The sequence below is a fragment of the Protopterus annectens genome, chromosome 2.part1 (assembly GCF_019279795.1).
Source record: "Protopterus annectens isolate FY-2018-M chromosome 2.part1, PAN1.0, whole genome shotgun sequence".
Classification (NCBI taxonomy): domain Eukaryota; kingdom Metazoa; phylum Chordata; order Ceratodontiformes; family Protopteridae; genus Protopterus; species Protopterus annectens.
This window is the reverse complement of record NC_056729.1, coordinates 248,803,493-248,829,273: the sequence shown is the minus strand read 5'-3', so window position 1 is coordinate 248,829,273 and position 25,781 is coordinate 248,803,493. Positions and strand designations below refer to the sequence as shown.

Sequence of the window (25,781 nt, the reverse complement as noted above, 5' to 3'; positions counted from 1 at the left end):
TAGTCCAGGCAGGTACATCTTAGATCTTTCACACCAACATGTACAATGACAGCATCATACTTGTACTTGTTCTGGAGTGACCTAAGTGCCTGTGTTATGTGGCATATCCTAGCACCCGACAGGCAGCTGACAGTAACCTTCTCCTTGTTCAGCCTGGTGAGTGGAACATCTGTGTGCCTTACTATAGAGTCTTCTATTACTAGCGTGTTGGGTATGGTGTTTTGCCTTAGGGGCTGTCATGAGGCACACTGCTGAGGTGAATTATGTGTTTTCTGGCTTGTGTTTGGAGGTGCAGGTTGCTTGCTTGTCTGCTTTGGAGGGCCCTATTTCTTTTTCAGATTAGTACCCAGTGCCTCCGAATATGTGTATGTTTTGCCGGTGCTTGTTTTGTAGATCCGTGTGTGAATGGTGGTGTGATGCTAGTGTGTCTCTTCTCCTCTTGACTGTCTGTTACAGTCATGGGTTAAGAGCGCTTAGCCTCCAGTCCGGCTGTGTATTTGCATGTCTCACAAGTTTTTGTGTCTACAGGTAAGAGGAGAGGGTTGTCTGTATACATGAGGCAGTTGTGACATTGCCTCAGAATGCCCAATTCCACCAGATGAACTGGAGAGTACACCTGAAGCTGACCTCTGGACATGCTTCGAAAAGTAAATTCCACTTGTCTTGCGGACAATCCAGGGTCTTATGCTGTATTATAATAGTGTTGTCTAAGAGATTTGGAAAATAATAGTGCTGTCTAGGAGATTTGGACAAGTGCTGATTTGGGTTATGCAAGTGCTGCAATAAGAGCAGTTGATCTGAAGCACTTGAGTTGAGGCTTGCCTAGTTCTAAGGGAAAATTTGCAGTGCAGACTTTGTGGAGCCAGGAATAGTATACCCCAGCTAACCAGCGCTGCCCGATGCTACTCTATTTTTTGGTGATCTATTTTAAGCCCAATTATTAGTGAGCATATCATTTTCCTATTGTAAGTCACTGATTTTTCGGTTTTGTATTAGCACATTACCCCACCAGATGCGCAGTAGCAAGGACCACCCAAACCCCACCCACTACTGTACATTTCCCTGTAATTGCTATTCTTACTGTGAATAAACATGAAATACCCAACGTCGCCAAATAGAATATGGAAAACAGTGTAGTTGAATGTACATGCTGCTGCAAGTGCGCATTATCTATTCTATATAACATACACCTAAACTATTTGTAGCCCTCTGTGCAGTAATGCACTTGACAAATCTGTTTACTTGTACTGTTTTAATTATTACTGTTTCTTAGCTGTTTCACACCCAGTATTTATTTGCGGTGCCACTCCCTATATGACAAAGAATTTTCCATGTCATTCTGTTGATTTGCAGATATGTATTTTTCAAAATGTGATTTTTTTTAATTGTAATGTCTGACTGTATTTATTTCGGAGGACAGATAATAGAGGTACAAACCTGGAACCATAACGTTTAATGTACAGTTCCAGTTGTTAGCACTGACACATACCTCTCAATCTTACACCCAAGATCTGAATAAAGCCTTATAGAATGGGGGGCAAATTACCAAATATAGGGAGAGAATCTAAGTACTGCATTTATAAACTTAGAAAGTTCCTAGCTTTACAAATTCATAGGTTAGTACTAGGCTAACTGCCCTTGCAAGAAATTTTAAACCTAGCCAGATATCCCTTGTGAGACTCAAACCATGTACTCTGGGTTTATAAGGCAAACTCCTTAACCATTAGGCCACCCTCCCAACAAGCTTTATGTTAGCATGCATTTCAAAAGAATGCAAACTGTAAAACTAAAATGTGTGTAATTATTTACTGACTTCCATGTTCAGTAAGAAAAATTGGGGGTGCAGGGGGTTGCTCCCCTGCAAAAGCAATTTAAAGCACAACATTAGGATGGGGGTGTAAAGTACTGCGTACATACTGCCCTTCGGCATAGCTCTCAACCTTCCATCTCCAAAATGAGGAACACTCGCCTTCATAATAGGGTTGCCACCTTTTCAAATGGCCAAAGTGGGACATTTTCAGTACAAACATCAGATTTTACAGGCCGACACATACACACATAATTTTTTGCCTAAATAAAAGCTCATTCTTGTAGCATTTTAGTTGCTTATTCTGTTTCTTATAACATTTAGGTATTTTAGATACAGAATAACTGTTTTATGCAACTATTACATAAAATATAGGGAATAATTATGTCCTACAATCTCAAGACATTTGCCATTTTTAATATTTTTGTCAGGACACAACTGTCCAAAGAGGGACTGTCCCTCGCAAAGTGGGACAGGTGGTAGCCCTACTTCATAATGTGGAACAAATGGGCAAAATGTGGAACACATACTAATAGCTTACTAACAACTTTAACTAGGAAGGTCATAGGATGGTTAAAATGTTCTGGTTTTACTTATAAAGAAGATCCTTTAATGAATTAAGGGCCTTCGGTCCCACTAATACTTGAACCTGTCCTTACATATCTTAATTAAAGGACACACAATAACTAGCTTGGAATGGCCGTATTTCAAGAACGGCAACATTGTGTCTTCTATATATCGAAAAATTAAAAATAAAAATTTGGGAAAAAAAGAACGGCAACAAACGGTCACAGATAGAATATTCAGAATGAATATTCAACAGATCACTGGATAATCTGCATGGCTTGTCACTCAGCCGTATTTTGCATGCAACTTCACACGGGCTTGCCCTGTCAATCATTCAGGCCACGCCCATTCCTGCGCGAAAATCGCGGTGGATTAATGTTCTAATACAATGCCGATTTTTCTTTTACTTGCATAATAGCACACATGACTGGATTGTATTTTTTATTTTAAATAAATGAATACGTAAAGAATAATTTATCTTTTGTTGGGGGGGGGTGACACGTCAGAAAAGTCATGACGATAGGTATTTTCCGAATTTTTGACTGCAGGGAGCCCAGAAGGTTCCCCTTCACTGCACTAAAGCCAATCTAAACCACCTCCAAACTAGAGGGCGCTAAGGAATAGTGACGTCACTCTCTTTCCGGGTTGGTTTTGACAACTGAGAAACGGAAACAAGTAAAAAGCTCAATGATTTTTGGAACGCTAGGAGTTGCAGTATAATCATGGAGTCGAATACTTCTGTTATTCCGCAACTAGTGGAGAGTTTTAAGCAGAAAAACTCTGCCTTTTTAAATAGTTCTTTGGCAGGGGGTGAATGTAGTAATAAATTACACACCAATAACAACCAGAAAGGTGAGTTCAGTCAGAACCAAACCAAGCAAACATTAAATAAAACTAATTTGCGTTGTTACACAGATACGGGGCCTGTAACGAAATGATTGGAATTTTGTGGCGTTATGTCCCTGAGCATTCAAGAATTAACAGTAAAATGAATTCAAGATCGTGTGCAATAAATAAATACAATTATATATTTACAGCAGTTTCTTTTGTTTTCAGAAGCCTTTAGTGGTATTGTTTTCCCCAGGGGATTTAAAGAGGGGACGTTTATTGCAGCTGGGAACCTCGGGTTTTGTTCAGTTCCCCTACCTTTGGGAAAGAATATCCTTTATTTTATGTACCTAAATAGAATAGTCATCGAGTGGATGGTTCCCCTTTTAGAATGCAATTGAATTAAATGTTGCTAGGTTAGTATTTATTGTGTCCCTCGGTCCTAAAGCAAACCCGCTTAAGCTTCTTTATAATGTTGACATTTTACAAAATTGAGGAAAAAATTTACTGCATGTCTAAGAAACATCTCGTGCCCAAACTAGAAGCATTTGTGAATGTGATTTCATAATGGTTATTAATCCTTTTCCTGCAAAAAAAAAAAAATGCAGTGAGTAAACAGTGTGTTAACTGCAGACAGCAATGGCTGGAATTCCGGGAATAACAGACTATCTATTGTGGTTGAGCAATTTTTCTGTAACCACAAACACTGGTTGATTAATCTACTACTTGAGTGCCATTTTTTAATAACCCGTGTAGTGTTAAAGAAGCTGTAGTATTTCTGGAGAATGGCTTTGCGTTTTCATCGGTATTTCCATGGAAGTTACTGGTGGTTGTGTGGAGTAAAAGCTGTGCAAACAGCATATTGTGCTAAGGATAAAGGGTTCTGTAACAGTATATTGACATTGTTTATTATTGCGGAGACGTGTCCAAAACGATTTAAGTTACTGGTGGGTGTGCTGCTGCCACTTGCTTCAAATTCATCTACATATACCCATTATTTGCCCACAATTAATCTCTGGCCGTTCAGTTTCACATAACAAACAAGGATGGGACTTAACCCTACAGTTATTGGTTTGACTGGTTGCTAGATAATGTCAATTATTTAACAACCATGAGAACCATACTATATGGTTAAATCCCAGAAGCTCCTTGGTGTACCTTACAGTGCATGAACTAACTTTCATGGGGGAGTAAATGACCTTAGCATAGTTTGAGGCATAACTTATCATTTTTTGACTTACGACTCTTGTTTAAATTTAAAACAAAAGTAATCCCTAACAAACACACAATAGAAGAAATCGGTGTGGTTGCGACATCAGGTTAAGATTAATTTTTTAAAAAGAAAGTGGAGTGCCAACGGTAATTAGTTTTATTCACCCACTATCTTTCTTCCATATTCTGTTTTATTTTGAGGTAGCATTAGTTTAAATATTGGTTGTTTAACATGCAGTAGTTTCTGCTTCACTGTTGACATAGGTGATTGCTTTTAATTGCTCTTGTGAAGTAGTTGAAAGCTGTTAGTTGCTTTAATGATGTAGGCAGTGGAGTGCATCCACATTTACAGTTTGATTTTCATGTGTTACAAAGCCCTGCAGTGCATCAGTGTATAAAGCTGCTGTATAAACTGTGGTAGCATGGCAGTGGCTTGATAGCATCTTGCCCTATGGAGTGACCCTACTTACTTATTAATGCTTTTGATTTGGTGTGTTTGTTTTCAAATAAGTAATTCACATAAAGTTGCAAGGTCAAGTCCCTTTTCCTGAATAAAACTGCACTAAGTTTCCAATGGAGTGATAATGTAATCAAATTATGTTTTTTTCTAAACAGCATTCACTTTTTGTTTTACTGAACAGTTACCCAAGTAATACATTTCTTACAATGAAGTCTTACACACTACCTTTTGGTCTTGCGTATTGTTGAAACATATTTTGTTATAGCAATATTGTTTTTCAAGTACAACCCTTAAGTGGTAGATGTAGGGTGAGGGAATGTCCTGGAATGATTGCACTTTCTTTTATGATAGTTTTAACACTGCATACCCAAACTAGGTAATATTTTTTGTTATTTTTTTTTCCTTGTTAGCCCAGCTTTGAAAGCTCTAAATGTGCTCTTGTATTCCATGCTTTTGTAATGGGTGTCATTTGACTGGCAGTTTTTTTTATTTCACAGTCTTGGCTTCAAGCATCACCGGAGCATAATGAGCCTAAAACAACGTTGAAAGTCAAGGAACATCTCTGACAATTTGCACCACCATCTAGTTTACTAAGTAGTGAAGCTAGTAATATAGGGGATGTTGTGCAAAACACAACCCTGAAATAAGTCACATGGCATTCATTGACTTGCCACTGATGTTCCCTGTTGTTCCAGCAATATCTGAGCTGTGGTTCCATATGGGCCACACTGTCACTGAATCAAAAAATATCTTGCCCTTATATTCCATTCATTTAGCAATGTTAGAGATGAGTAACGCTTTGAAAGATCATGTTTGTAAGTTTTTTGACCTATCACGGGTTTTTTAAAGCTAGCTGAAGCTCATTGTTAGGTGACTCTTGGTGCACACACACACACACACATGTTGTTGTTGGGTATTTTGATTAAGTAGCAAATGGTTATATTTTATACCAGTATTGATGATGTGGTTATAAAAGTATGTTTTGGCTAAGTATGCAGTGATGTAACATGGCTTTAATACGGAATCATGAGTACTTCTGACTCAGAGGATGCTAGGGAATGCTTTTTTTTTCTCCTCTTGGTTTGTTGCTGAGACTCTGGTAACTGGCTTTTATTGCTTGATTTCTTTGAAAAGCCACAGTTACTCATAATACCATTTATTTTGAGGAAAGTAGGTTCCATGTGGAGTTCATGTCACATCTTAATCAATTTCTTGCCTTTCTTATAATTTTACAGAGACAAAACTGGTTGATGTGTTGTGATCCTTCACCAGCAGTGTTAACATGGCAACTGTACAGTTTAGGTTACAGTAATATATATGTTTGTAATTAACTAAATGGGTAAGATTTATTCTGGCACAGATGTCTTATCTTGAGGAAATAATATTCGCTAGGTAATGGTAACTGGTTTTCATGAAAAAGGTATGTTTATGTAGAGCAGGAATATAGCTAGGGTGTTAGAGACATTATGAGAGTTATTGAAAGGAGGCAGCATGTTACACAAGATTTGGTTATTAATTTTAAAACATGTTTGGAACATATTGGCCAGCTAGCCAGTGGAAAGATAACTTGAGCATTAAAATATTTGGAGGTTAGTGAAATTTTCTTTCAGATGTCAGCTGGAATTTGAAAAGGTTAGGGGCATAGTAGGACTTGTGAAACAAAATACTGTACATTATTTCTTATGGAGTTTCTATACATGGGTGTTTTCTGTGATGGCTGTTGTGATGTTTGTAAACTAGATGGTGATGCTGTTGAAGATATCTTTTGTTCATCATAGTAAAGTCAAGTTTTATAAATGGCTTTCTTTATCAGGGTTTAAGGTATATTCCAAATGGTATTGTGTGGCGTACATTCCGTTGATGATGCCCTTTCTTATGTGCTACTGCTGAGACATAAAACACACTAGCTGCCCCATTAAGTACGTTTTTGTATTAGCCAGCATTTTACTCTCTGCTTTCTTCATGCTGTCTAGTTCTGTTCTTATGGCCAGTTTCTGGGCCATTATCTCCCAGGAAAGGAGCCCTTTGGATTCCTGGGCCAACAAGCGAGCTAACTCGGAATTCAATCCATTGTCAGTGCACTGGAGACTTGGCCTTTGCCGTTTTAGTCATAGCCTCTCATGCACATGCTTAGACATGTCAGGGGGATTGGTGTGTGCAGTGGGCTTTTTCACTGTACTTCTAAGCTTCTCATATTCTGTGAACTCATATCGTTGTCCCTCTTTATAGGCTAACCCTTCTTGTAAAGCCCCATTCTCTACTGAGGCTTCAACCATGGAGAGTGTGAGCCTCGTCATTGAACTCCACACTCTGCATGCCAACTCCAGCAGTGGTCAAGCCGCTAGTCATTTAATTTTGGTCACCCAGGTCATTGTCAGGACTTTATTCCTCTACTTCAACAGAGCTGAGTTGCATTTCTTTTTATTCTGTTCTTGAATGGGTAAGCTCCCATGTACAAGTGTCTTTTCAAGGGTGACCCAGGAGCATTGTCTGGTTAAGTGACTCGCTTAGATTCACACAGTAGACGTACAGAAGTGGAATAAAACAAGCACTGTACGTTACACTGCAGGAGGCAGTTCATTAACAGCTCAGAGCCTTACTTCTCTGCGCTAACTGCTAGACAGATTGTGCAAGTATTAGAAAGTCCTTGTCTTCAATTTAATTTTTCACCATTGATAAGAATGTCTGTATTGTTTTTGTTTCCAGCATTCTTATTGTATTTTTGAGTTCATTTTCAATAGTGAGATTTTTCTTAAAAGACTAGAAGCTTTTTCATCTTAGGTTTTGTGGCATATCTTACTTGTAGCACCCCCCCCCCGATGTGCAGCACTAACTCTACCCAAAACTTTGCCCACCACTACCCATAAGGAAAATTGTCAGAATACTGTATGGAATATCTAATGAATATTCATGAGAACAATGTCAGTATTCATTAAGCAATCAAATCACTATCTAAAAACTGAAAAAATTATTATGTAAAGTAAAAAAATATTGTACATTAAATATATATAAGATAGTTCTCTGAGCCTAATCCAACCATGGTTTGAAGTGACAACCCCCCCAGCCACATTTTTCACTTTGCAGTGTAGGCAAGGCATTCAAAACAGTGCACCTGTAAAATGAAATATAAATTTAAGTCAGCAAAGCAGTGCATTTCTACACATTAATTCATTGCAGTCGGCAGAAATGATTACAAGGAAAGCTAAGTGAATAATAGAGCCTGAGCAGTCGCAGTACAAAGCAAAGCAGTGCATGTGAAAATACTGCGAGTTTAAACCCAGCAAAACATTTCAATTCTAAAATCAATAAACCGGTGCTGTCTGCTCCTGTAGCATTATGTTTAAGGTAGAAATGAAGCACTGTATTAAAGCTGAAAGAGAGCACAGGATAAGCATTGTTTTTAAAAACACTGTTTACTACTGTACTTGGTTATAGAAGTCAGCACAAGCTAAAAGTAAGCAACACAGTCATAATAGCATGTCTGTCAGTTGTACTATATTTGCAGATGACATCACACCCCTTTTGCCTGTCAATAAAGTGGGACATGCCCACACATGTGCAGGACTTCTGGGGGGGTGTACTACAAGTAAGTTGGACTGGATTTGCTTCTACTTAGTATTGGCATAATATTTAGTGTAAATAGTGAGAAGATGGTAGAAGACCATAGTTGGTAGTTTAAGTTGTCCATATGGTCTTTATCTCTTATCATGTCCGTGTTTTTGTTTCCCTTCCATTTTCAGGAGAAGCATGGATCTTAATTGTGACAGGCTAAAAGTTCATGTTCCTTTGCTAGGACAGAATGCCCCTTGACCAGAAACTTAAAACAATGGTATGAACCAGGTAGTGCAAACCAGATAGCTAAATGAAGAAAATTTATTAAATGGGAGTAGGGCATACAGTCAGTAGCAATTTATCTGAAAGAACACAGTGTACTGAAAACCAAGACTGCCTGATAATTTATTTAAAAAGGTTTTCCACTCTCCCATGAAGTGTTTTCTGAGCTTATAATAATTAAGGTCTGCAGATGACTTCCTTTCATGTTTGGTTTTTGATCTACTATGCAGCGGATTTCCAGGTGAGAAGTCTCGTTTTCAATGAAGTCTGTAAAGAGAATCACCAAGATGTAATAGAAGCAGGATAAACTAAGCGTGTATAGTTTGTCCTTTTAAACGTATTTTAATATTTGTTCTCTTACATTTTTTCCTGTCCCATATCCTCTTAATTGCCTCTGTAAGTTACCTTTATTCTTCTAGTCCATTCCATGATTTCTCAACCCTATTTTTAAAAAAAAAAGTACTTTTAGAGATGTAGGGAATAGGTAGTTGATACAGTCTACTGCTGTTGCCACCTCTGTCCTTCCTGCTTGGAATGATCTCTTCATATCTCATCATTGCCAAATTCCGTCTTTGTTTTCTAATCTAATTCTTTAGGTCCTAGGTGAAAAGAGTTTCCTATTCCTTCTCATCCATCTCACATACCTTTTCTTTAGCATTTTTCTGGATTCCATATGGTATTCTGATATAATTTTCCTTGTGTCCGACAGAACTGCATGCATTACTTAAGTTTAATATCTCCAAGTCTTGTGGGTTTCTAATACCATGACAGGAATGGACCCCATTCCTAAGTCATAGTATAGTTGAAGTTCGTGAAATTAGTGTTGTTTCAATCTTTGATTCTAGCCAAAAGTGCTTTTCTCTGCACCTGCAATGTGCCCAGAATTGACGACTCCTGCAATTCATACAGAGTTACATGTATCGGTAGCATATTTAAATACGACTGTAATTTTTTTTTTTTATGAGACCCATTACTCCTACTACTGTTGGAACTGTCTGGATATCCTTCTTCCACATTGCTCTTGTTTCTGCCTTCAAAGCGTGGTATTTTATGACTTTGTGTCTCTCTGTATGTAAGCCACTATAATCAGAGTGTAGCAAATTCAATTGTCAGTGCTACTTTTGTCTTCTTTTCATGGACTACTATGTCTGTTTTTTTCTCATATCTATTTTTTAAGCTGTTGGTGATGGGTGATCCCGTATGATATAAATCTTTATCATTTACGGTAATGTTTTGTGTCTTATGTTTCCAATGTTTCTCACCTACCTCAGTACTCTAATGTTTGCATAATTCCCAGTGCAGCAGTCTTACCACACTGTTATACTTTTCAGTATACAGACCATCTGCCATTAGTGTATCATACCCAGCAACAAGATGTGTAACTGTTTCCAATTCTGTTTTACAAAACCTGCATTTATCTGCTTCTCCAACATAATGTGTACATAGTCCACTCTCCTGGGCCACCAGTATTAGCCTTTTATCTTTTGGTTTAAATTCACCTCTCCTTAGTCATTGTTGAGTCAGATCCTGATCACCATGAAATTGTTCCAGGAGTTTTCTGTACATGCAGCAATATTTATGACTTTTCCACATTTCTTGCCTTCTCATCTGATCATTCACCTTATATTTTTATTGTTTTTTATTTTTTGGCTCTGACTGCTTCCCTCTAATTTTTTGGGTGTAATTTCTGAGAGTTGGAACAGACTCCCTACACAAGATCACTGGCCTACCCTGCTGGAAATTACCTGTACCCAAGACCCAATTGAAGACTGTCTTCCTCTAATATTTTGGGTGTAATTTCTGAGAGTTAGAACAGACTTCCTACACAAGATCACTGGCCTACCCTGCTGGAAACTACCTGTACCCAAGGCCTAATTGAAGACTGTCTCCCGCTAATATTTTGGGTGTAATTTCTGAGAGTTAGGACAGACTCCCTACACAAGATCACTGGCCTACCCTGCTGGAAATTACCTGTACCCAAGACCCAATTGAAGACTGCTTCCCTCTAAATTTTTGGGTGTAATTTCTGAGAGTATGTCCTATCTTTGAATTTTACCAATGTTGTTTTTGTATTCCATGTTTTTCCTTGGTTGCTGCCTCCTGCACATCACCAGGTCACTCCCTAGTACTCCATCTTCTACCTACTCTGTTGTTTCTCCCCTCCCCTGCCTTCTACAAGTAACTCTTGCTCTTAGGACCCTGTCTTGTATGCTCTCATCTCTAGCTACATCCCTATTTAGCCTACCGTTCTGTACTACTTTATCCTGCTGACTTTTGCTACTTTTTCCTTGCTGCTATTTTTTCCTTACATTCTATTCTGTTTCAGTCATTCTTCCCTATGCCTTTTTTCTCTACTCTTTCCTCAAATTAGCTGCAGAATCCATAGCCTATCCAGTATCTATCTTAATTGATAGAGATATCTAGGAAGCTACAGTACCAGATATTTGGAAACCCTTCTTCACTATCCCCTTGCATAAAGGGGGTAACTCAACAGACCCATCAAACTTTCGTCCAGTTGCCATCCTCTCTCCAAACTTTTGGAAAAATGTGTACACTCACAACTCCTAAACTACCTCCTCCAACATAACCTCCTCACTCCCTCCCAACATGGCTTCTGCCCTAACCACAGCACCTCTACAGCCCTCCTGTCATTTACACGTACAATGGCTGAAGCCCGTGACAAAAACCTCCTAGTATCCAGCCTTTTCCTTGACCTCTCAAAAGCCTTCGACACTGTCTCTCACCCTCTACTTCTGGCTAAACTTTCTAACCTCAGTCTAGCTCCCTCCACCCTAAACGTCTTCTCTAGTTATCTTTCTGATAGACAGCAATCTGTTCATTGGCTCTCTTCTTGCTCACCCTACCTCCCAGTAACTACTGGGGTTGCCTCAAGGCTTCATCTTGGGACCTCTCCTATTCAACATCTTTACAAATGAGCTACATACCTCCTGCAATCAATCTGTACTAGTCCAATATGCTGATGAATCAACTCTCATCTGCACTTCCAACAATATCGCTGACCTTCACTCACTCACCCAGGACACTTTTCTGTCTTAAAAAATGACTAGCTGATAATGTACTCATCCTAAACCCTAAAAAAAACTCCTGTTATTCCTCCCATGGACTCTCTCTCACCTAAAATCTATCTTTCTCATCTCATCCTCCAATAACCCCACCATATAACTTGACTCACACACAAAACTTCTGGGAGCCATCATTGATGACAAACCTAAATTTAACCTACACATCCTTCAAAGTATAAAGAAAACTCACCAAATGCTGGGTATGCTCTACCGAAACCGTAGATTCCTGACCTACGGTGTCAGACTGTCCCTGGCTCAGGCTCTTCTTCTCCCCTCCCTTCTCTACGCCACCTCAGTACTAACTAATATTTAAACCACTACCCTGGACAAACTCCCAATAAACCTACCACAAAATAGCAAGGTTCATCACAAACTCCCCATGTAACTCACACCACTGCCTCGCAGTCAACTCACTACAATGTCTAGAAACTCCCTCAACAACTTCTTCTATCTCAGTTACAAATTATTCACTCTATACTTTATAAACCATCCTCCTGCCCTGTCCTTTCCTCCTTATTATCCATCTACACACCAACTTGCACACTTCGTACTTCTAACCAACAACTCCTTGACATCTACCAACCCAAAAAACTATCGGTAGACCACTATATAAATCCACCCTATCCCTGGCATGGAATAACCTCCCATCCCAATTACACTCCATTACACACCCTATACAATTTAAGAAAGAACCCAAACTACACTTTATAAGAACCAAAACTTGTACTTGCCATAACCCTACCTAACTCCAATACTACTCTGTAGTACACATTTCAATACAACTTCACAGCATACTTTTTTACCACTCCAGTACTATTACTTTCTAACACAATCCTCTCAGTATATTATCTCACACATATATTTCTCTAACATCTCATTACACCTCTAGATATCCCTTCAACCCCTCTCATGAACTTGCTATACACCTTACCACATCAGTTATACAGCAGCTACACACAAAAAAAAAAATCTTTTTTTCTTCGCAGTACAGAACTTATGTGTACTTGTAGTATTTGTTAATAATAATTGTTTTTAATTGTAAACTAAATTGTTATTTATACTTAAACTATCTGTAACTGGAGCTTTTCTCCTCGGGTCTCCACTGAAAATGTTGCTCCTGGCCCAGCTGGACTAACCCGGTTAACAAATGTCAATAAATAAATAAATATTAATTTGCTGTCTGATTTTTGTCTACGTCTGATTTGATTTCCATTCCTGCTTGACACCAATATGCCTCCCTTCTTAGATTTGTTCTCCTCGTGTTTTAAAACTTTCCCTATGTCTGGATCTTGTGAGGTCAGCAGATTTGCATACAGTCCTATAGCTGCAGAGCTATACATGCAATCAGTTTCGAGGAGGCCCATGCCTCCTTCAGAACAGGGACTATATGATCTTGTTCTGCGCTGATTTTTATGTATCATTTGATAAGTGCAAAGCATTTTTCTTGTTTTCCTGTATAACTGATCCAATACCTTTTGAGGCCAGTCAGTCACCCCACAACTGTAGGTTAGAACAGGAAGAGCAAATTAGTTTATAGTTTGGACTGTGTTCATAGATATCAGTGCTGTTATAAGTGTTAATTTTAGTTTTCAGTTTTGTTCGCATTTGTTCATGTTTTATGATCGAGCCTTCATCAGTTCCTGAATATTTACACACACTATCCCATTCAAGTTCCTTTACATCACATTCATGTCCCAGACTTATATTTTTCTTGATGCTGCAACTTTCATGCTTTAAATGTTGCTTTTGCACATTTATCAAGACCAGGTGACATTCTTATCATCTGAGAAAGTTTTGATGACTTCTATTTGTGTTTTCAGCTCCTGATTTGATGAACTATACAGTTTTAAATCATCCCCAAAAAGAAGACAACTTTGCTGTTGTCTGGGAGCCAGTTTGTAACCATGACCTAATCTGTTAAGTAGACAAGTTAATGAGTTAAGGGCAAGACAAAAGAGCAGTGGTGATAAAGACTCACTCTGGAATATCCTCTTTGAATTTTATCCCTGGTATAATAATTTGTCCTTCATCATGGTTTATCTGCAGAGTGGTTTGTCAGTGTTTCACAGTCACTGTAATGTAATCGATCAATGCAAGGTGTATCTTATACATCTGTAAGCATGCCTTTATCGTTGAATGTGGGGTGCTGCTAAATGGGTTTTTGTAATCTATCCATGCCATACTTAGATTCTTCCCCTTTTTGCAATTCTCTGTTATGACTTTATTTAACAGGTGATCCATTGTTCCGTATGACTTTCTTTTGTTACCCTTTTGTTCTATTGCCATGATTGAGTTTTCTTCTAAATGTCTGTAAACTCTTTTGACATTAGTTCCAGTATATAGTCTATACATTGTCAGAAGGCAAGTTACTGGTCTATAGTTTTTAGGATAGCTTGCTAGTTCACTCTTAAGGAGGAGTGTTGTTTTTCCTGTTGTTAACCAAGCTAGTGTGTGTGTGGGGTGTGCATATAAGTAGTTTTTACTCAGGGTTAAATAATCATATAGCGATTTTAATACTTTTAGCCAGAATTTAGGTAACGCATCTGGGCTTAGAGTTTTCCAGTTAGGAATTTTTCTCAGTTTTGTTTCAGTTTCTCTGGTCATTACTTAGGTTCATAGGTTCATACTAAGCTATCTGCCCGAGGGCATTTACAAGCCTAGCCCATAGTTTTGTGGCTTACGCCACCCCTTTAGTATGGGGAACTATACCCATTATACATTTCATGTACTGTACATTTGAACTTCTTAATGTTTCTTTTACTACCCCTGTCCCTTTAGCGTCTTTGTTATATACCTCAGGGCCTTCATAGATATTTCTCCAGAATGTGCCTAGTTCTTTTTTTGGTGGCGTTTCTATTCATTTTGCTTTGTTTTCCAGTTCTGTATAAAACTTTTTTGGGTCCTCAAAGAATTGCTTATTTTGTGCTTTTCCTTTATATTTATCTACATATCTTCGAAGTAGTTTTTCTGCCTATGATGGTATCTTTAGTTTTTTATTTGCAATAGTGCAAAATAGATCCTGGTCTGTTTTGATACTATGAATTGCTTTTATCACATCTGTCATTCAAAGTGTTTTTGTTGATATCTTCCCTCTTATATACTCTTCTAACAGTGACACGTTTCCTTAATTGCTTTATTGTTTTCTGTATTTGATACTTCCATGATGTCATTTGATTTCTTCCCGTCTTTTCAATTATTGCCCTGTATTTCTATAGTAAGACTTTATCTGTTACTAATTTCGCTGCACAATAATATATTCTACTTACTTCTGTTATATCATGTGAATTTCTGTTAATAGTCTTGATTACTGTGTTCATTTGTTTTATCAGACTTCCAACATTTTGGGTCTTATTGACTTTCTGTAACCTATTTCTTTTCTTGATCTTTATGTGACTATATCTCTATTAAATAAAGCAACTTTGCCCATAGATCTTTTTCTTTTAAACTGAGGGCACATTCTTTACTCTCCATTTCCTGCGAGCATTCTTCAGAAACTTCCAGAATGTCTTCTTGTGACATATTCCCTTTAGCTGCATCCTGCGTAGTCTGTTGCTCTTTCATATGGGAACTCACTGGCCTGTCACTCCACAACATTGACTGGGTCAGAGTTCCCACGATTTCATGTTCCTTCCCTTGCTGTGGAACTCCAGTTGATCTTTTGTACTATTTTCTTGCTGAAGGCTCCAGAGTATCTTCATGTGGCAACTAATCAGATGCTTCCCATTCCACCCATTTCTCCTTAATTTGGGGACTCACATTTCTATCATACTGTGCAGCAAAATAATCCCAAGCCAGGGCACAATAAGTTAAAATGAGTGAATCACGACAACTGCTCCAAGTAACAAGAAACCACACCAAAGCGTAAAAAAGGATGTCGTTTAATCACAATCACCGACTAAGCGCTTTCACCATGAAATGGCTTCTTCAGAGTCAGTGTTAAAAAACAAGTGAAACACATTTATACAAATAACGTGCTTGAATAAAAAGTGACATCATCCAGTCCCTTCCAATGAGCAGAATAATACAATTAAACTAAACCATCGTAGACAAGTTACTCATTCAAAAAATAAATAAACTCCTAAAATTTGTATTTTATATTTATATATATATATATATATATATATATCTAAATGCAAATAAAATTATATATTATATATTATATGTATATATAATTACAAACTATTAACTAAACAATACAAAAGTACATAAAAATGTATATCACAATAACTTTACAAAAACATTAAATATTTGTTGTATTTTTATATGTTTTTATATATTGTTATATTATACCAGCCTTATATTTCAAAACAGGTTTTATTGGTATGTAATCGTTAATGCCAGGATATCTCATGGCATTTAATCTCAACTGCCATAAAACTTCCAACAGGGCTACTCTGTTGCTAGTGTCACCACCTTGTTCAATATATACCCTATCTATAATAAAAAACACAAACTTTTTGAATCCATTGCATCTACAACTATGTAAATATAAAGCATTGTGTGGATCCTTGTTCTTAACAGATCGTACATGTTCAGTGATTCTATTACGCAATCTACGCATAGTCATACCCACATAGAATGCATCGCAGGTAATGCACGAGACAACATAAACCAAGTTCTTAGTGTTGCAGTTACATGTGCCCGGGCATGGCAACGTGTTTCCGTATCCCTTAACACAAATATATGTACCTTCAGCAATGTACCTGCAACTTCTACAACTACCACATTTTAACATCCTAGATGTTCTATTCCTTGTCTCTCTTTCTAAGATTACTTTCAAGTTATCTCCCTTACTGAACACTATCCTAGGTCTCATTCCCAACACTTCTTTAGTGGCATTACTCAAACAGTAATCCCATGCATTTCGTAATGCTGTAGCTATTTCTGTTGCTTTCTCGTTGAATTTTAAAATGAAACATGCTCCAAAAGGGGTTGTTTGGTTGAGCACCTCTTAATCATGATCACCTCTATTCATCTCATGTGCGGTGATAAGAATCAGTGAATATACTGAACATCTCTTCCTAAATACCTCTCTCTTCAAATTCAATAATAATTGAAGCGGATAGCCCCTATCCATTAACATACCAATAAGTTTGTAAATTTCCTGTTTAAATAACCCCTCATCACTGACCAGTCTAGAGATGCGCACCATTTGCCCCTTGGCAACTCCTTTTCTTTGATGGTAAGGGTGACAACTCTTAAAATGCAAAAGCGAGTTTGAATAGCTTTCTTTCCTATATAAAGTGCTAGATAAACCTTCCTTGTCTTTCAAAATTGTGATGTCCAGAAAATTAACACTATCTTTACTCCACACATGCGTAAATCTCAAACAGCTAGTGGTGGTATTTAAATATTGAACAAACTCAACCGCCCCAGCTTCATCACCTTTCCATAAAATAAGCAAATCATCCCGTAACCTATTGTAAAGAAGTATGTTCTCAGAAAATCTAGATGGAAAAACAAAGGTTCTTTCCCATGCTAATAAAACTAGGTTCGCGAAAACTGGGGCACACCTAGCCCCCATTGCCACACCAGAGCATTGTTGAAACATCTCCCCCTCGAATTTGATGAAGTTGTTTTGAAGAACAATTTCCATCAATTCACAGAGGAGGTTTAGTCTGCTCTTATCTATGGTGTGGCACATATTCAAACTTTCATGGAACATCTCTAGACCTTCCAGGTGGGGGATAACTAAAAACAAATTCACTACATCAATAGTTAGAAAACCAAATTAACTAGTATTTGCCCCGACCTCCCTTAGTCTTTCAAGGCAGTGCCATGAGTCCCTCAATACATGGGCTACCTCAGTCAATACTGACTTACACATGACATCAACAAAAGAAGCAAGGGGTTCAGTTTTAGATCCCTTGGCAGCCACTATAAGTCTAAACTGTAAATTTATGGTGCCTTTGTGCACCTTTGGTATGCCAAAGATACAGGGCAAAATAGGATTCTTGACAGAAAGGTAGTCATATTCTGCCTCAGTAATGGCCCTTAGATCTTTTTCTTTTAAACTGAGGGCACATTCTTTACTCTCCATTTCCTGCGAGCATTCTTCAGAAACTTCCAGAATGTCTTCTTGTGACATATTCCCTTTAGCTGCATCCTGCGTAGTCTGTTACTCTTTCATATGGGAACTCACTGGCCTGTCACTCCACAACATTGACTGGGTCAGAGTTCCCACGATTTCATGTTCCTTCCCTTGCTGTGGAACTCCAGCTGATCTTTTGTACTATTTTCTTGCTGAAGGCTCCAGAGTATCTTCATGTGGCAACTAATCCGATGCTTCCCATTCCACCCATTTCTCCTTAATTTGGGGACTCACATTTGTATCATACTGCATTGTTACCACAGTAGATTTTCATCACTTAATCATTCATTTTACAGGTATAACTTAAATTTCTATTTCTTTTAAAATTTCCTTTACTAATCTTTTTTTTCTTATTTTTGTATTGTAAAAGTTTCCATATCCAGATACCTTTGCCTGAATTTCTCTTCAAATATCTTTGGTGCTGCTTTTTTTTTGTATTGATTAGTTTTGCTTTTTCCTTTACATAAATGTTGCACTATATTAAATCTTTTTTCCCTTGTCCGTATTTCTTCTTCAGATGTCTCCTGCACCACCTGTTTCTTCTTACTTTGAAGACTCATTGTTCAAGCATACTGTTACATAACCTGTGTTAGACTTTCTACACTAAATTCCTCACTTTGCAGGTATTCTATAACTTCAGCTTCTATTTAATTAAATTTTACTTTACTAATCATGTGTTCTGCATTCCCTCTTTGTGATCTTATTTTTTGTATTGTGAAATTTTCCATAGCTGCGTGCCTTTACCTGTATTTTTCTTGAAATATCTTTGCGGTTGCTTTTTATGTATTTCTTAGTCTGGCTTTCTCCTTTGCATAAGTATTACATCATATCAGATCTGTCTTTCTTTACAATGTCCATGTTTCTTTTTTATAGCTTTCAAAAATCTCTCGATTTTGTTCCTTATATTTTCGTACTTCCTCTGTCACTTCTTTTTCCAAATAGCCCCAAGTTTCTTGGTCTGTATAATGTTTTTCATGAATCTTTTGTATTAATGAATACAAATTTTATATTTGAAGCTTTTGACAATTTTTCTTGTGCAATAATTTTTCTTTCCTCTAATTTCTCTCAATATTTTTGAATATCTTCTATTTGGAAATTCTGAGTGTCTTGCATGCTGGTAACAATACATAATTTCTTTGGTTATCCTCAGTAGTCAACTGTATTAACTTTATGGCTCTTTTTTGGCCTGTCAGTTTTTGTGGACTCCTGTGCCTGCCATAACCCCATTCTAGGAATGTTTGATGTCCTTCGTGGTTCACTGTTGCAGTCATCACTGTAGGGTTCTTCCTGCCAGCAGCAGCCCCCGATCGGCCAGAATCCCAAAGTCTGGATCGGGCACCAGCTGAGGTCGCATTTATCCTGACGTCAATGCGCCGGCAGGTATAAAGACCTCAGCTGATGTTATTTCCACAGTCTTTCTTGCCGCGCGGTGCCCTTTGCAGTTCACTGATGCCAGTCGGCCTGTTCCTGTTTGTTTTTGGATCTAATCCCAGGATTTTCATTTTTTTACAGATAAGTACCCCGTTGGGGAGGTCTTTTTCTTGCTCCAGTCAAATGTCAGAAAAAGTTAATAATTGTATTTCTTGTGGGAAGCAAATATCTCATAGGGATTTTCACTCGTACTGTATTCCCTGCCTGGGTCCTGACCATGACATTGCTAATTGTGTGTTTTGTGCTAGATTTAATCAGCGTACTATTAGGCGTAGATATAACTTTGCCTTTTACTATTTTGGAAAAAGGTTTAATTATAACATGTCTTCAGATTCTTTTCCGGCTTCTGGGGTGTGTAAGAGGTGGGATGCAGACAGGCCTCCGAGGTCCACAGCAAAGGATGTTACTCAGTTATTGCCAGTTGCTGGTTCGACGGTCGTCAGTGAGGCACCTTTGCAGCCCCTGTCGTCCGCCTCTTTTGAACCAATTGCCTGTACCAACTCCGGTGTGGAGCTGATGCAGTCTTCAGAATTGCCAGGGACTGGACCTTCGGATACTGCTTCCTCAGTTGGGTCCGGAGCCGGTAGGCAGGTACCGGCTTCTGAGGAAGTTCTCAGGCCTTCACAGCGTCCTGTAAATGTGGATTCAGGTTTATATTCTAAGTCAAAGTCTAAGGCTCCAGCTAAAGTGAAGTGGCTAGCACAGGCACCTTTTGATCAGGGTCCTAGGCCTCAGAGGCAGATGCTTAGGGTGGCTGAAGATCTCTTAACTATGATCAGGGGTTTTCATCCCCCTCCTGACAAGAAGCCTAGATTACTGTCCGATTATGATTCTTCAGACCACATTTCTGTTTCTTCTGCTTCTTCCCTTGAGCAGGATTATTCTTTTCCTCTTTATGAGGATTCTAATGCTGAAGATTGCTTTCCTTCCGCTTCTCCTCCTGAGGATTATTCTTTTGATGAAACTTTACATGATATGAGGATGCATTTTCACTGGGAAGGGCAGGAATTTTCTGACTCCAAGAAAAGGCTTAGGGATTTTCTTCTTCTCCCACAGCATAAGCCTCTGGCTATTCCCCCTGTATTGGACATTGTTGATGATGTTTTTTCAGAAGCTTCTCTCTCTCCTGATTCTTTTCCCCCTACTCCGGCCAAACCGGATAGGTATTATAGGGTTCCAGATTCTCATAAATTTCTTTTTAAAAATCTTTCGCCTGATCCGGAAACTATTTCTCAGGATCCTAAGGGTGTTAAAGTGGCCTCTGCTAAAAATCCTATTCCCTTTGACCGAGAGTCCAGGGCTTTGGAGAGATGGGGTAAAAAGGTTTATACTTCTGCTACATTGTCTATTAGGGCTTTGAACTGTCAATGTCATATGCTGAAGTATCAGCAATACCTTTTGTTTGTATTTCAACAAAAGATGTCAGCTGTGTCTATTGGTGCGGATAATCAGGAGTTACAGGATTTATTGCATGCTGTTGAACAAGTGGGTAAACATACCCTGCATTGTGGTTTTGATTCTTTGGAAGCTTCTTTTAGGGCTGCAACAACTGGCGCTGTTATTAGAAGACATGCTTGGTTAAGAGATCAAAGCTTGCCGGATCAGATTAAAGCCAAACTTTTGGATGCCCCTTTGCAGCACGATGTTCTGTTTGGGTCCAGAGCTGAAGAGGTATTGAAGAAAATGGAAGACAAAGCCAAATCTATGCAGACGGTTAAGGATTTTCTACAAGTGCAACCTCCTAGATTTAGCAGACACTGGCCAACTACACCTTGGTCCTTTCCAGGCTCGGACAGGTCTCAGAGAGGCAGATTTAGGCATTCCAGAGGTAGGGGACAGTCACAGTCCCATTTTAGGAATAGGCAGTGGAGTGCCCCCTCTCTCAAGGGAGGTGAAGATTAGTCTCAACCCTACCGAAAACAGTCTTTATGACTCTCCCTTTCTGGTTCCAGGGGCTCCTCTCCCGGAAGCTCCTTTGGGGGGAAGGATTTCTTTTTTATCAAAATTGGATCCACATAACCCGGGACAAATGGGTTCTGGACATAGTCTCAAGAGGTTACAGATTTCATTTCCACACTATGCCAAAGCCGAACGGTTGGCCAGACCTGCCACATCATCAGAGGGCAGAGGCACAACGGCAGGTTCAGACCCTCCTTGCTATGAGGGCCATAGAATTGGTTCCAAATTTAGAAATAGGGCAAAGTTTGTATTCCAGACTTTTCCTGGTTCCCAGGAAGGAAAATTCGTGGAGACCAATCCTGGACCTCTCTGTACTAAACACCTTCCTAGATATTCAAGATGCTCACTCTGCAGCAGCTGCTGCCTATGTTGGGCAAGAACGCTTGGATGATGACTTTGGACTTAAGAAGCTTACCTGCATATTCCTATAAGGCAAGAGTGCAGAAGGTATCTGCGTTTCAAAGTGGGCTCAAAACATTACCAGTTCTTTGTGCTGCCCTTTGGCTTATCTACTGCACCCAGGGTCTTTACGAAGTGCCTGGCACCAGTAATGGCGTTTTGCAGACAAACAGGGATTCACATTTACCCTTATCTGGATGACTGTCTTCTTCAAGCGGACGACAAAGACACACTACTTCAGCATCTAACTTTTGTGCAGCGTCGTCTTCTGTGCCTCGGTTTCACAGGGAATCTAAAGAAATCAAATCTGGTACTCACACAACAGATTACTTTCCTGGGTGCTCTTCTGAGTACTTCAACCCAGATGGCTTCCTTGACACCAGACAAAAAAGTGCAACTGGCTTCTTTTTTCCGACACCTGGCTTCAATGAAACAGCTGACTTCAAGAAAAATTCTGCAGGCTTTGGGTTACATGGCCTCCTGCATTCTGCTAATACCATATGCAAGGCTGCATATGAGGAAACTGCAGTGGTACCTCAAGAGTGTCTGGTCTCAGCATTACCAAAGTTTGGAAACAGTGGTCACGATTTTGCCTTGTCTCCAGCGAGAGTTTCTTTAGTGGGCCAAAGCCTGTCTACAGAACAGGGGGAAGCCTTTTTGTCCTCCGCCGACCAACCAAGTTCTGACAACAGATGCTTCAGATTATGCCTGGGGAGCCCACATGCACGGGAGATGTCTTCAGAGTGTTTGGACGAAGGAACAAACGCTCCTGCACATAAATTTGAAGGAGATGCTAGCTGTACAGAATGCCCTGATAGCCTTCAGGGACCACCTTCTACCAGGACAATTGTTGATACGGACAGACAACACTACAGTAATGTGGCACATCAACAAGCAGGGGGGTCTCACTCTTACCCCCTGTGCAGATTAGCCATGAATCTCTGGTACACTGCTCTGACCTGCGGTATCGACTTACAGACACAATTCCTGCCAGGGAAAGACAACACTCTGGCAGACGCATTTCAGATCCACACGAACGGATGTTGGATGTTCGGATATTCAGGATGATTATAAAGGCTTGGGGATGTCCGGACATAGATCTCTTTGCATCCACTCAGAATCATCAACTTCCAACATTCTGCACAAGGACCTACCACAAACTAGCATGGAAAGTGGATGCCCTCTCATTCAGTTGGAAACACCTCTCAGTATATGCTTTTCCTCCCTTTCCTCTTCTACCTCGGGTACTTCTGAAGATAAAACAGGACAGACTGCACATGATTCTTTTCCTCCCTTTCCTCTTCTACCTCGGGTACTTCTGAAGATAAAACAGGACAGACCGCACATGATTCTACTGGCTCCCAATTGGCCTCGGCAGTTCTGGTATTCCACTCTGATGGCCTTGGTTCAGGAGCATCCCTGTATTCTGCCTCAAATCCCTCATCTACTGTCTCAATGGGACGGCCGGATACTGCACAGTCATGTCAAGACTCTGCATCTAGCTGCCTGGCGGATCCAGGATCTGTAAACACCTCTGCCCTTTCCAAACAGGTATTGGATGTAATCCTTGAAGCTAGACTGCCCAGCACTAGAAAATCTTATGCGGGGAAATGGAAAAGATTTTGCTCCTGGAGTCAAGTCCAGGGTGGTGATTCTTCTGTTCCGAACATTCCTCTGATTTTACAGTATCTGACAGAGTTATTACATACGGGCCTATCTTTTTCGTCTATTAAGCTTCATGCTTCTGCTATTTCTGCACATTACGATACGGATCCTCCGATTTTTTCTCATCCATTACTTAAACAGTTTCTTAGACGGGCTAAGAATATTCGGCCCCCTATAAGGGCTCCTGTTCCCACTTGGGATCTTAAGTATGTTTTGGAGAAATTAACTTTGTCTCCTTTTGAACCTGCAGCTTCCATGGATTTAAAATTTTTGTTTTGGAAAACTGCTTTTCTTTTAGCTATTACCTCTGCTAGAAGAATTTCGGAATTGCAAGCACTCATGGTTGTGGAACCCTTCCTTATTTTTCATCAGGACAGGGTATCTCTACGGACTAATCTCACATTTATGCCCAAGGTGGTATCGGCAGTGGCCTTGAATCAGTCTATTCATTTGCTTACCTTTTATCCTAATCCTCAAAGTGAGGAAGAAGGTCTTTTGCACTCTCTAGACGTGCACAGACAGCTTCGTCTATACCTGGACAGGACCAAGATATTCCGGAAATCTGATCAGTTGTTTGTCGCTTATGCTCCTACTGTTCAGGGGAAAGCAATCCACTAAGCAAACTGTTTCCAAGTGGATTGCCCATTGCATCAAGTTCTGTTACTCTTCTCATGGCAATCTGGTTCCTTTTAATGTTAGGACTCATTCTACCTGGACTACTGCTACTTCAGCAGCTTTTCTTTGTGGGGTTCCTACCAAGGATATTTTGGAAGCTGCTACTTGGAGTTCTGTACATACTTTTTCTAAGCATTACAATCTCCCCTCTCTATTCTAAATCCAGGGCAGGTTTTGCTTCTGCAGTTTTGCAAGGTTTTGTGACCACTTCCTCTGTTTCTCCTCCAGCCACCCTTTCTTAGCTTTGGGACTCAACCCTACAGTGATGACTGCAGAACCACGAAGGACATAGTACAGTTGTGTACTCTTACCATAAATGTAGATGTTCGAGTGTGTTCACTGTTGCAGTCCGGGTTACCCTCCCTCCTATCCCCTCTTTTGTTTTTTCCTTGAGTATTGTCTGTTATGAGGTATTTTGGCTGCTGAGGTTTTGGGCATGGTTTCTTTTTTAGCCTTTTCTTTCTGGGCACCTGAATTCTGGGGCAAGAAAAACTGGGGAAATGGCGTCAGCTGAGGTCTTTATACCTTCCAGCACATTGACGTCAGGATAAATGCGACCTCAGCTGGCACCGATCTAGACTTTGGGATTCTGGCCGATCGGGGGCTGCTGCTGGCAGGAAGAACCCTACAGTGATGACTGCAACAGTGAACACACTTGAACATCTACATTTATGGTAAGAGTACACAACTGTACTTTTCAGTGTCTTGAGTATTCTATACCATCATTTATTTCAGTCCTGTTACTAGTGTGCCTACCTGGATTGGACATTTTTTTTTATCCTGGACCTTGTGCATGATAAATACTATATAAAATACAGTAATTACTTAAGGTGTGGTCTGACCAGTGCACTGTAAATTGGAAACATCACATTGTTGCATCTGTAATCTGTTTTCTTGATTTCTTGCAACCTTTGTCTTCTCTCTTTGTGTGATCAGTACTCCTAGATCTTTTACCTGCGGTGTGCTATCAATTCCAATCCTCCCAGCTGGTCCTTCACACCAGGACTGTTGTGGCACAAGTACAATAGTTTTCACATGCTTGCATTAAACTTTAGCTATTACCTTTCTGCTGATAGCTTAGATTACACCCTCATATCCCCCACTGCTGCACCTATCTTTCTGTCAGCAAAGTAGCTTCTCCTGTCATCTTTTCCTACAGGCAGACAACTGAAGAATAGTGATCCAGGCCAGACCTCTGTGATACTCCAGTAGTCACTTCCTTAATTCCTGTCTTTGGCCCTTTTACTGCAGTTCTCTGTATCCCCATTGGGTTACTTAGTCTTAGTCCTAACTCAGACTCCTCCAGTTTTCCTATCCATCTCCTCTGTAGGGCTAAGTTAGGGATTTTGCTAAATTCTAAGCAGATTGTCTGTACTGGGACTCCTTTGTTAAGTTCACCTGTAACCCAGTCATAAAACTGGATCAAGTTTGACTGTCACTTTGTTTCTGGCCATTATACCATGCTGGTGTTGACTTGGAGATTGGAGTCCTTTAGAATTGCCACCAGCCTTCCCCTCAGGATTCTTATCATAGCTTTTTCTTCCATACTTGGTAAGCTAACAGGCCTGTAGTGTCCATAATTCTTTTCTAGCAAGATATCTACTGAAGATCTGCATCAGGCGTGTTAGCGTACTGGCTAGGTTCTGAGGACTTTTGGAGACAGCATGTGTGGCCATGGGCTTTGTTCTTGCTAAGACAACAATTTTCTTTTGACTCTTTTGGCTTTTGTTCCTGGTATCTCTCCACAGTTCTCTGCCCCTTCCAGCATAA

At 39.6% G+C, this 25,781-nt stretch overlaps 1 protein-coding gene across 1 annotated transcript in view; it reads left to right on the top strand.

Moving 5' to 3' along the window:
* The first annotated feature begins 2,976 nt into the window (after positions 1–2,976).
* LOC122794008 (zinc finger matrin-type protein 1-like) overlaps positions 2,977–25,781 on the top strand; it is a 1,739,900-nt gene continuing 1,717,095 nt past the window's right edge. Inside the window, exon 1 of the mRNA XM_044062104.1 lies at positions 2,977–3,226. Within this exon, the coding sequence (XP_043918039.1) occupies positions 3,097–3,226 (130 nt within the window). The 5' untranslated portion in view covers positions 2,977–3,096. The remainder of the gene's footprint in view (positions 3,227–25,781) is intronic.